The sequence below is a fragment of the Canis lupus genome, chromosome 20 (assembly GCF_048164855.1).
Source record: "Canis lupus baileyi chromosome 20, mCanLup2.hap1, whole genome shotgun sequence".
Lineage (NCBI taxonomy): Eukaryota > Metazoa > Chordata > Mammalia > Carnivora > Canidae > Canis > Canis lupus.
The window spans coordinates 20,106,344-20,119,740 of NC_132857.1; the positions used below are offsets into that span (position 1 = coordinate 20,106,344).

The 13,397-nt window shown below is 39.4% G+C and overlaps 1 protein-coding gene across 7 annotated transcripts in view; it reads left to right on the top strand.

Moving 5' to 3' along the window:
* Positions 1-13,397, top strand: part of TRPC3 (transient receptor potential cation channel subfamily C member 3) — a 64,938-nt gene that overhangs the window by 14,721 nt on the left and 36,820 nt on the right. For all 7 annotated transcript variants that reach the window (XM_072788535.1, XM_072788536.1, XM_072788537.1 and 4 more), the window contains exons 2-3: positions 3,092-3,863; positions 10,178-10,366. In XM_072788535.1, the coding sequence (XP_072644636.1) occupies positions 3,092-3,863; positions 10,178-10,366 (961 nt within the window). The remainder of the gene's footprint in view (positions 1-3,091; positions 3,864-10,177; positions 10,367-13,397) is intronic.

Consider the following 13,397-nt stretch of genomic DNA (forward strand, 5'->3'; position numbering starts at 1 on the left):
CCACATCTCCAGGGAGAACAGTGTCTTCTCTAGCTAGTTTTCAGCCCCTGACTCTGTGAATACTGTTTTATCAATGGTGGAAAGTATTTCTGGAATATATATTATAGAAGGAGAGCATTCCTTCCCCCACCCCTGCCATTCACTTTTAACTTTTTACTGTTATTTACTTCAAAAGTTAGTAATGTGAAAAGAGCTTTATCTGGTATTTTTGGTGCAACTCATACAGAAAAAAAAGTCACAGATATTTTAAAGGAAATTATCTTAAGTATTTCAGTCAACAAGAAGGTTAGAACTGGGTAAGGGTAAAGATGTAGATGTCTACTTATAATAATAGCCATTTAAATAGTAAAAGTAATTCCAATGTTAAAAATAGTAATCACAGTGTTAAAAACTATACTGTTTATTTAGCATCCTTTTTCAGAGACTCAGTACTTCTTTTTTTTTTTTTAAAGATTCTACTTATTTATTCATGAGACACACACACACAGAGAATGAGAGAGAGAGAGGCAGAGATACAGACAGAGGGAGAAGCAGGCTCCATGCAGGGAGCCTGATGTGGGACTTGATCCAGGGTCTCCAGGATCATGGGCCAAAGGCAGGAGCTAAACCGCTGAGCCACTCAGAGATCCTGAGACTCAGTACTTCTAAAAAAGCTTTTTGTCCATGTGCACATGAGGAAACTCTGGAGCACTTGGTAAATTTCCATTTTACATCTGGGGTAAGGAAGTCCAAATAAGTGAATTTACTCAGCATCACAGAAATTAAAATGTGAACCTGAAACACTATACACACCAATTAATGACATCACTTTCATAATGCAGCTAAACCTCAATGAATGTGGTTAGTGTTAGGATTTCAGTACATTGTAATGGATATATAATTAGTGTCCAATGCTTTATTCATGAAAAAATAGTAGTGATTTTATTTTTTACAGGTGGGTTTGGAGAGAGGGGGAGAGAGAGAAAGAGAGAGAGAGAGAGAATCTTAAGCAGTCTTTTCGCCCAGTGTGGAGCCCAATGTGGGGTTCTGGACTTGGCGTCACAACCCTAGATCATGACCTGAACCAAAGGCAGATCCTTAACTGAGCTACCCCAGTACTCCAATAGTAGTGATTTTTTTTTTTAAGGATTTTATTTATTTGAGAGAGAGATAACAGAAAGCTGAGCAGAGAGGAGAGGGAAAAGCAGGTTCCCAGCCAAGCAGGGAGCCTGACATGGGACTCAATACCAGGACTCCAGGATCATAACCTGAGCCGAAGGCAGATGCTTGACTGACTGAACCACCCAGGTATCCCTGATTTCTAGACCATAAACCATACTATATCTTTTTATTTCAAAGAGGCAATTATATAGTATTGGTATTTAAATAACTCTTATTTCAAAGTCACGGTTATTTTTCAACAAAATAAGTTTATTTATTTAGTTTTTCAACAAAATAAGTTTAGATTGATGTTCTAATTTTATAATTGCTAAATCTTGTGTCCTTGAACAAAATGAATCTTGTTTTGAGGGGGATGGGGGTGGACAAGATACCCTTAAGAGAAAAAGATAACAAAGGTAAGATCCTGAATGATCCGTGGCTTAAATCCTAAGCCTTCCCCCACCCAGCCCCTGTCAATTAATTAATTTATTTAAAAATATGCAGTGACTTGAGAGGATTCTTCTGGCCTAATGCTTGAAAAATTTTTTTTTCTTTAGCCTTCAATCCTAGTGCTTTGGTACCAAGAACCTGCTAAACCTCTATTTTCTTTTTTTTTTTCTTTTTAATTTTTTTAATTGGAGTTCAATTTGCCAACATACTGTATAACACCCAGTCCTCATCCTGCCAGGTGCCCCCCTGAGTGCCCATCACCCAGTCATCCCAACCCCCTGCCCACTTCCCCTTCCACTACCCCTTTTTCATTTCCCAGAGTTAGGTGGTTCTCATGTATTGTCACCCTCACTGAGATTTTCACTCATTTTCTCTCCTTTCCCTTTATTCCTTTGCACTAATTTTTGTATCCCCCAAATGAATGAGACCATATAATGTTTGTCCTTCTCCGATTGACTTACTTCACTTAGCATAATACCCTCCTGCAAATGGTGGGTATTTGTCGTTTCTAATGGCTGAGTAATATTCCATTGTATACATAGACCACATCTTCTTTATCCATTCATCTTTCCATCGACATCAAGGCTCCTTCCACAGTTTGGCTATTGTGGCCATTGCTGCTAGAAACATCGGGGTGCAGGTGTCCTGGTGTTTCACTGCATCTGTATCTTTGGGGTAAATCCCCAACAGTGCAATTGCTGGGTCATAGGGCAGGTCTATTTTTAACTCTTTGAGGAACCTCCACACAGTTTTCCAGAGTGGCTGCACCAGTTCACATTCCCCCCAACAGTGCAAGAAGGTTCCCTTTCCCCGCATCCTCTCCAACATTTGTTGTTTCCTGCCTTGTTAATTTTCCCCATTCTCACTGGTGTGAGGTTGGATCTCATTGTGGTTTTGATTTGTATTTCCCTGATGGCCAGTGATGCGGAGCATTTTCTCATGTGCTTGTTGGCCATGTCTATGTCTTCCTCTGTGAGATTTCTGTTCATGTCTTTTGCCCATTTCAGGATTGGATTGTTTGTTTCTTTGCTGTTGAGTTTAATAAGTTCTTTATAGATCTTGGATACTAGCCCTTTATTTGATAGGTCATTTGCAAATGGCTTCTCCCATTCTGTAGGTTGTCTTTTAGACCTCTATTTTCAAGACTTTTAAGAGTAGTTCGGTTGGTCATACAAGGTCCAGGGAGTTCCATCTTTACCAGGGCCACAAGGGGGGCATGGATGTCTGGGGATTGTTTATATTATTGTTTCTTCTGAATGCCATTTTCTTTTGCACAGGAACCCGTGTTCTGTAGGGCTACCAGCCCCTCTCCGGGTTCAAGCAGCCCATATTAGGTAACAGGTGTAAATTTCAGGTGCGTTGCTTAGCAACTGACCCAGCTGCCCACTGGCCCGCAGGTCAGGTCGGCTGCAGGTGCTGTGTACTTGGAAAGGGCTGGATAGGGAGGGAGGAAGCGCGAGGCCCTACCAGTCTACAGCTGTTCCTCTTTGCTGCGCATTAGGTCCATGGAGGGAAGCCCATCCCTGAGGCGCAAGACGGTGATGCGGGAGAAGGGCCGGCGCCAGGCCGTCCGGGGCCCGGCTTTCATGTTCAATGACCGGGGCACGAGCCTCACGGCCGAGGAGGAGCGCTTCCTTGACGCCGCAGAGTATGGGAACATCCCTGTGGTGCGCAAGATGCTGGAGGAGTCCAAGACGCTGAACGTCAACTGCGTGGACTACATGGGCCAGAACGCGCTGCAGCTGGCCGTGGGCAACGAGCACCTGGAGGTGACCGAGCTGCTGCTCAAGAAGGAGAACCTGGCGCGGATCGGCGACGCCCTGCTGCTGGCCATCAGCAAGGGCTACGTGCGCATCGTGGAAGCCATCCTCAACCACCCCGGCTTCGCGGCCAGCAAGCGCCTGACCCTGAGCCCCTGTGAGCAGGAGCTGCAGGACGACGACTTCTACGCCTACGACGAGGACGGCACGCGCTTCTCGCCCGACATCACTCCCATCATCCTGGCGGCGCACTGCCAGAAGTACGAGGTGGTGCACATGCTGCTGATGAAGGGCGCCCGCATCGAGCGGCCGCACGACTATTTCTGCAAGTGCGGAGACTGCATGGAGAAGCAGAGGCACGACTCTTTCAGCCACTCCCGCTCCAGGATCAATGCCTACAAGGGGCTGGCCAGCCCGGCCTACCTGTCCTTGTCCAGCGAGGACCCCGTGCTCACCGCCCTGGAGCTCAGCAACGAGCTGGCCAAGCTGGCCAACATAGAGAAGGAGTTCAAGGTAAGCTCCTCGCTCCACCCCGGCCACCCTTGCAAGCTCACCCACTTCCCGGCTGCCGCCTGGTGCCTTCCAAAGTTTGCTCTGGAATCTGTTTTGTCCAGTGGATTTAAAATCACGAGGCACTGGAAATGTTCGGAAATGATCTGATGGCTTCCCCTCTCAGCATGGTGGTGTGATAAATGCTCTTTGGGGTTGGGTATATACCGGATCAGAGAGCTATAGTTATGGTACTGTTCTATGTGGATGAGTAGTAAGTGAACGCAAGACTACCCCCCTCCCCACCTTTTGTTTAAAGGAGGGATTTGGTATGAGTTTTTGCCTCCCAAATTCTTCTTCCTCTTCTGTAAGTAAGTAGTAGTATAGTGGCACACGACACAGACGTGGTATTTACTTTTGCATGCCCTGTTTATCAGCCCAAACAACTGTATATCCCTTTAGACAGAAAGTCAAGAAACTAATATGAAATATAATTAAAACCATTTTATTAATATGACAGAAATGCTTCTCCCTGAAATCCACAAATGTATATTCAGAGTGGTGAACCACAGACATTAGATCAACCCAGAAATACCAGGATAGCAAAGTGTTTTTGCTTTAGCGGAGTTTTAAAAAAATGAATGAACTCTTTTCTGAACATCATCTCTAGTCAGTTTATTCAATGCTACATCCTCTTGTGTGTTTTGGATGGTTCTATCTATTAAATCTGGGGCAAAAGGAGATTTCATGGTTCTGGTGAAAGCCAGACTGTTTTTCAGCAGGTTCTTGTCTCCTGTTGTCCACATAAGAAGATTATTGTAGACCTCAATTCCTTAAATTATTTTCTAGATGCCGAGTTAATCTGCTTTTTGGTGTTGTGATGTCAGATCACAGAAAGAGTGATTATTCTGTCTTTCAGATCTTATTACAGTTTTTCATACCTAACTGAGATTTGCGTAAATGCAACTAGCAATGCAATTCAGATTAAGGGGTTGCAAGAAAATGGTATGAAACAAGGAAATGAGTTAGTAAGCCATGGAAAGGGATGGAGGAACCTTAAATACACATTACTAAGTGAAAGAAGCCAATCTGAAAAGGCTGCATACTATATCATTCCAAATACATAACATTCTGGGAAAAGCAAAACTGTGGAGACAGTAACAAAATCAGTATTGCTAGGGGTGAGTGGGGAGGGAGGAATAAATCAGTGGAGCACAGAGGAATTTTAGGGCAGTAAGAATACTCTGTATGATACTATGCCATTATACATTTATCCAAACCTATAGGGTGTATAACACCAAGAGAGGACCCTAATGTGAACGATGGACTTTGGATGATTCAGTGAAGGTCCATCAATTGTAAGAAATGTACCACTGAGAGATGGTGGTGATGATGAAAGCTGAGCATGTGTTGGGGCAGCGCATATATGGAAACTCCTAATTTTATGTGAACCTAAACCTGTTTTTAAAAAATGATCTTTTAAAAAAATAGTAAAAAAGTAGGAAAGTTTAGCATATTTTTTGTTTCCCTTTCCATACATACCAGATCACCTGGATATTCGTCCACCCTCATCTTGTCCTAATAGAGATCTGGCCTTAGTATGATTCTTTCATTCCATTAAATTTTTTTCTGATACAAAAGCTGCACATATTTATTGTGAAAATGTGAAAAATAATAAAAAACAAACATTACCTTATATTTACTCTCTTTGAAGAGATTCATTATATGATATCTGAAAAGATGTATTTCCTTGGACTCAAAAGGAATTATTATATATTTTTAGACAGAACTCAGAGCAAATTGAAAACTTCAAATTCTGTTTAGAGAGAATAGAAAAGCATTGAGATCAAATAGTTCTAAATATCACTATTTTGGCATATTAATAAAAAATGTCATTCTAAATTTATTTGCCACTATTTTAAATGTCATTCAAACCTTGTTTCTTTGCATTTTGCTTGATATATATTAAAAATCTGTACAAGAGATTCTACAAAAGGGAATATTATCTAACATTGTGCTTTAATCATTTACAAAAGATGGTGATGTTTGCAATTCTGCCCATAGAAGTCAGCAAAGCAATTGTTTAAGAATTTGTTATTCGTAGTTTACCCCTGAAGCTGGCTAAATCTGTATTGATAATACTTAGGATCTCCTTTACCCTGACTTGAAGAGTCACCTCCGATAATCTTTCAAATGTGGGAAAATACTACAAGAGGCAAAAGAGAAGAAAAGATAACTGAGTTTAAGGGGGAGTCCATAAAGCTACCAAGTAGCTTTTTTTTTTTTTTCAAATCCTTCAATTCTAAGGATATGCAAAAATCATCTAAATCTCACAGTTCCTTTTTCTGAACTATGTAGAAGACTCTTGTGTAGCATAACCTTCTCTGAGCCAATTGAATACAGATGGTTCTTCAGAAGTTACAGTCTCTAAGGACAAGTCTCTCTCCCCTGACTAAATGTTTCTTTTCTTTCCTGTTCTTGCCTGTCCTTATTATTCCTTTCATATCTGCCTTCCTTTCATCTCTTTGCCCTCTTGTCCCACACTCCTGTCCATCTGTCAAGGCTTTAGACAGACGGAGAAAATAATGCTTTCATGACATGGACCCAGAGACTCTGAGCTTGGAAAGGGCAGTGGAAGTGAAGCTCATTTCTGAGGCAAGCAGATAACCTAATTTGCCCTATTCCACGTGTTCACTGTATTCTTTCCATAGAGACTGTGAGCTCAAAATACTAGCCTGGAAATGAAAACATAATGTGTTCCCTAGTGAAAAAGAGGTGATTTTTTTCCCCTTTTTAGACACCTGTACCTATTTTATCTTATCAGTGGCCTGTAGGATCTTAGGCTCACCCCCCTCAAATAGCTATCATTTGGGTGTATCTGAGAAGGTTCTCAGGCAGCATGCAGTTTTCAAAGTTCCTTGAAGAATACAAGAGGCATGGTGCCGAAAACATATGAAGGTCATTACCCCAAGAAGTTGAACATTCTAGGATATAGATTTAGATAAATTAATGGAGGAGAGCTTGGTGACAGGTTATTAAAGAAATAGTTTGGATGTGCAAATGATGTCTGAAGCTATTCTGAGAGACAAAATATTGGACAGGATGGACTCTAGGTCTAATCCTCCAAATGTCAGTGGCAAGAAAGCAAGTCATTTATTAAGCTGCAAGAATGCAAAGTGAAATTTCTTAATTCTCAGTCAATGATGCACTTTTTTTTTTTTTTGAAAAAAAGAGGGAAACATTCGCCCTCCCTATGTCTCAGTAGTCTTCTCTTTAAATTAGAAGAGCAATTTTAACTTACACTAGGGCTGTCAGAAAGAGGTAAAGATATATAATCCAAAAGCAAGACGGTATTTTATAAAGCTAGAAGATACTCTAGGAGTCATCTGGCTGTACAGACCTCTTATTTTAAAAATGAGAAAACAAAACCTATTAGCCAAGGACTCATCTGCTAAGCCTAGATTTACGTGTCTTGGATCCCAGGCCCAGATATTCTAATGAGCCATACCTGATATCATTGAGGTATATCTGTAGTACTTGTTGTGTACTGTGAGCATATAATCCTCCTAGCAGTAATATTAGGTAGGCTTATTCTCATCAAGAGGCTAAGTAAATTCTATAGGATCATATGGTAAGTAGGTGGTAGAAGCAGTGTTTGAACCCAGGAAGTCTGGCTTCAGATTTATGCTTTTAACCACTATACTATCCTGCCCCTTTTGTTATCAGGGAAAGGATCTGCTTAGAGTTGAATTTCAATTTTTCTCATGAAGATAAAAGGGATTCGAATGATAATCAAACCAATAACATTAAAATAAGTGTGCTACAACCTGTAGACAGGTTGTGACAAGGACCCCATGTCATTGTTCTTTCCCTGGCTTGAGAGGTCTTCAGGGTTTTGAGTTCCTGCTCTATAAAGAAGGTAGCAGGTCCTTCTGGTAACTTTGTGGAGAGCCATGGTATTGGAAGAATGGCACGATGAAGTTGATTAAGCAAAACTAAGAGAAAATTACGAGAAAATGCAGACCAGACAAATGGCCTAGGTTATGAAGTAACATAAGGCAAGGCTTTATGAGAGAACTGATATGGTTGTTTCATGGTGCAATGCAGACTTTTGCAGCCAAGAAAAGGCTGTCTTTAGCTGGTGCTCTCCCTCTTTCCCTGGGAGTACCACATATATTGGTAAAGTGGCATCCCATGACCACAATAAAAGAAATTGCCATTATCTCCACCTCTGATTATTTTCTGCACTGGGGCAACAGTCTTATTTCAGCAAGAAATATTTACAGTGTTACAAAGACAAAGTGTTATTTTTGTAAGTTGTATGACTACCAGTTTTTGTTTCTTGATTGATGTTTCTGAGGGTGTGAACAAACCACACAGCTTTCTTTAAGATGAGACAATTTACTGATTGATTTCTTGAATCATAGAGTTATTTGGGTGTTACTGCAGAGGTCGCTACTATTCAAGCATTGAAATAGTCTCTCTTTTTTCTGATCAATGGAGAAATGCTCATCCTATGTTGCACCAAATCTTATAGAACAGTCTGAACTGAGGAATAGCATGAGGAAATCTCATCTTAAAAAAACTGTATTAAAAGGAGAGCTTTATATGGAAACAGACATGAATTTAATTCTTCTGGATGCTATAATAAAATATTTCATTAGTCTTTCAGGAGTGGAAGGCAGATGGATATTTAACTGACACTCTGCATAGAAGCCAGAGACTGAACATTTTATTAATTTTATCAGTTGCATAGTACCAAACTTGAAACCAAAGATTGAAGTTTTTATTCATTTTATCTATTCTCTTATGAGGGGAAAAGGATTAACTGTAACTGTTCCTTATCTGAATTTCTGATGTCTGAAATGGAAACTATTCTAGTCCGTGTAGCCTTTAAATAGTTTTTCTTTATTTTAGTCTGTGACGTGATTTTTTTTCCCCATCAAATCAATTCTTTATTTAAGGGAAAACATTCAAATTCTTCATGTCTTTTTTTTTTTTTTTTAAGTAGGATTTTTGAAGGCCTAGAAATTCTTCTGTGTTAAGTAGTACTTACCTCAGGACATATTGAAATACTTACCTCAGGACATTCTATTTTCCCCAAGTGTGCCAAATTAGAATATCATCTGGTTAATTTTCTTAATGGGCTAAAATTTTAGTGAAAGCCATAGAAATGGAACTGGGGTTTCTGAAAGTAAGAGAGTTTCCCAAGGGATGGTTATTGATACCTTGACTGGAACCAAAGCTAGAAATAGAACTCCATTGAGAAGGTAATAGGGAGTGCTGCCAAGTGACTTCCTTAAACCAGTCCATGGCACTATATAAATATGCTAATGAAATTAAAGATTCACAGATTATTTTTAGCAAGGTGTTAGTTCCAGTGGCCTGGAAATTTTCTCTCAGGTATTGATATTCTGCAACCCATGAGAATTCAATTACATATAATCAGACATTTTTCTCCTTCCAGCTCTGCGGGACATGATAACATGCCCTTCAGACAAACAAGGAAAAATACCTCCTCTCTGTGGGTACCCGTCCATCTCTTTACATTCACTATAAACCAATCATTCTCAAACATAAAGGTGTATCAAAAACACATGGAAAGTGTGTATACACAGACTGCCGAGCCCTATCTTTAGTTTCTAAATAAGAACCACTGAGATGGGGTCTGAGAATGTACATTTCTAATACATGTCTAGGTACTGTTGATGCTGCTGGTTTGGGGACTACATTTTTTTAAAAAGATTTTATTTATTTATTCATAAGAGAGACACACAGAGAGAGAGAGAGGCAGAGACACAGGCAGAGGGAAAAGCAGGCTCCATGCAGGGAGCCCGACGTGGTGGTTTGGGGACTACATTTTGAGAAGCTATGTCCCCAACAGGGCAAGGGACAGTATAAACCAAATAAATTATTTTCATGTATAGTCAATCTTCTATGTCAGATTGTCACTTTAGAAAAAATTACCATTTCAACAAATTTTCACTGCCGGAAAGGTTTTGTTTTGGCCTTAAGGAAACTATTGTTTATATAAGAGAGAGACAGCTCTTTTTGATCCTTTGGTCTGTCAGCATTAGCATTTAGCCAATAGCTCTTAATACAAACCAGTGACAAATGTGCATACCATTTTCAGAGCTGTCTCATACAGGTGGGCAGATTGCAAAAGATACTGGCTAAGGGTGAGTGGGGCCAAACCCTGCTTGTATCTAACTCCGCAAGCCTTGCATCCAACAGTAAGCTTCCTAACCCAGAATTTTTGTGATTCGCAAAAAGCCTAAATACTTTCCATTGAATTAAAGCAAATTCCTTGAATTAAACTTTAAACCTCTTGTTCTTAGAATGACTATCGGAAGCTCTCCATGCAATGCAAAGACTTTGTAGTGGGTGTGTTGGATCTTTGCCGAGATTCAGAAGAAGTAGAAGCTATTCTGAATGGAGATTTGGAATCCGCAGAGCCTCTAGAGGTACACAGGCATAAAGCTTCACTGAGTCGTGTCAAACTCGCTATTAAGTATGAAGTAAAAAAGGTGAGTGACCTGTTTTTATCCAGCAGCATAGTGGAATAAACGTGTAATATCAACTTTGCCATAATTCCAGGAAATTTTTTTAAATAATATAGATGTTATTGATAAGTTTTTTTTTCTCTGTGAAAGAAATTAAGTGAAATATGGTAAAGTTGTGAGTCAAATATCTACCTTCTGTGACCCCCTCCACTTTTTGTCTGTTGTGAGACCTTGGATAAGTCATAAAACTTCTCTAAACTTCTCTAAACTTCAGTTTCCTCACATAAAAGGAGGAAACTCTTATATCTATGTGCGATCTCAGTGGATTAAGATATGCAAAAGAATTTTGAACTGCTTATTACAATGCAATTAAAAATAATAAAATGTTATTTTTATATATTTTTGTAAGTCACTATTATAACTGTCTCATTAATCCTTGTAACAACTCTATGTTATTATCTGTTTCACCTATAAAATAGGTTAAATAGACGATGACATTTCTATTTTACAGGGAAACTGCGGTTTGCCAAGCTTAAATAATATGTCTGAGGTAACAGAGCTGTGAATACCAGAAATAAAATTTATGATTACTTTTTACTCCGTTTATTGCAGATAAACTATTAAGTGTATGTATTTGCTGCTTGTATGGGGCTTTTAAATAATTCATGAAAACTGTAGTTATGTTTTACTATAATAAAAATCTCAGTTATTTATAATCTAGCAGCTTTTATACATTAGATAACTGATCGGTGTTTTTTTGTTTTTTGTTTTTGTTTTGTTTTGTTTTGTTTTTGTACTCTAAGAGAAACTGATAAATCACTAGGAAGTAAACTGTTATCAGGAACAGATCTAGTTTCATGAACTGGTTAATCTCCATATAGCTGAGTTTCCTCTCCTCCCTGCATAGTGCTTAAGAGGGCAGCCCTGAGCCAGTCTGCAAGGGTTCAAGTTCTGAGTTAATCATATATTCCCTGTGTGACCACAGGCAAGTCACCCAACCAGGTCACGCCTCCGTCTGCTTAGGTAGTAAAGTAGTGACCACAAAGGCCACTGCTTTTTCAGTTGTTTGAAGGTTATAAGAGCTAATGCATGCAAAGTAATTAACACAGCTATAGTACATGGTGATTGTTCAACGTGGATGAGCTGATAACATTTCTACATTATGAAAATTCATTTTCGGAATGACTCTTAAACAAGTTCAGCTTTTAGTCATCAAACACAGGTTTCATGTTCACTGTGCTGGCTCCAAGCCCCAGTGATAGACTCTAGACAATTTAAGCAGAAAGGAATTTAGTAAGGGATATGAGGAGACATACAAAATCATTAGGAGAGATAGAAGGATAGAAGAACAAGCATATCTAAGTTGTGCCTCCAGAAAACTTGCTCAGAGCCAGGCCCAGAATGGAAGCCTGCACATATCCTTCTGAACCATGAAACTGAGGCAAGTGTGGGCATCCTCGCAGCAAGTGAGCCTGAGAAAAACTTCCTCTCTTTCCTTTTCTCTCCTTGAATGCATGTGTGTATGCGCACGCACACACACATACACAAATTCTACCACAATGTAGAGAACTTCCACATACAGTGTTCATGGGGTTTTAGCCAACTATTATTCACAGATCTCCCCTCAACTTAATAAGACAGGGAAATGTGAAGATTCTTAGTAACTACTGATGTAAAATAACTTTTCAAGGAATTATCAGTTAAAAGCAAATTGGCTCAACTGCCTTCCTCTCAGAGCATTCTTTTTTTAATTTAAATTTTTATTTTTAATTCCAGTTAGTTAGCATATAGTGCAATATTAGTTCAGGTGTACAATTTAGTGATTCACCACTTCCATACAACACCCAGTGCTCATCACAGCAAGTATACTCCTTAATCATCCATCACCTGTTTAATCCATTCCCACCCCCCTCAATTTACCCATCTCCCCTCTGGTCACCATCAGTGTGTTCTCTCTAATAAAGAGTGTTTCTTGGTTAGCCTCCCTCTCTCTTTCTTTTTCCCTGTGCTTGATTGTTTCTTAAATTCCACATATGAGTGAAATCCTATGGTATTTGTCTTTCTCTAGAGCATTCTTGCTAGCTGAGTTTTTGCTATATTGAAGGAAAGATAATTTTGAATAAGATTCATATTAAACCATTTTTAGAAAGCTGTCTGGACATTTATTCACAGATCTTGTAATACACATGTCTTTTCTTTGGCACCTGAGAGGAGAGAATTGATTTCAGTTGTCACTGGTACTTTATCATTACTTTGAAAGTGTCATATTAGCAGAGACAGCTCATCCATAGTTGTGCTTCTGTTAACCAAAGTGTCTTGAGACAGTGAATGTCTTCCTGGCATGTTAATTTTAAATAAATTGATGTATAGTTTACAATGCGTGAGGCGTCATTAATAATAAATTTGCTATCAGTCAACAAACTATCAGGAAACAACAAAAAAAAATATATGAAACTGAAAGGAGATTTAGGGCTTTGCAAGTATTTCTGGGTTTGTTTGTTTAATGCTGTAAAAGGATATTAGTTAAAGTAGTTGCTTTGGAAGCTTCACTCAGTTAATGTATATAAAAACTTTCTTCTTAGGATGCCCAAAAAAAGCCCCAAAGACTTCCTTCGTTCTTCACTCAACACTTACATGTCTCCATCTAGCAAGGAGGAAAAATGCCCCATCCCTTCTTGTACTTCCTTTCCCTTCATCTCATTTCTAGTCCTGAAGTGAAATCGCTTCTTGGGTTACAGTGACGTGTGAACCCTACCCACTGTGGCACTGAGGTAGTCTAAGGCCTACATGCAAGGCATTGGGATTTCAAAATATATGTTATGGAATTTTTCCTCCTGATAATAAACATATTTATTCAAATCAACTCATAATTCCACCAAGGAAACCAGCTTTATGTAAGAGTAAGCCATTTCCCACAGAAGACTCAAAGTTTCTTCTGCTATGTGCCCGAGATATACCTTCAGCTGTGGTTCTGAGACTACGGCCTTATAGTACCCATAGCTCAGGTCTTCCCTTGGAATCAACCATGAGTTCTAACCAGGCCTTACAGAGCTCA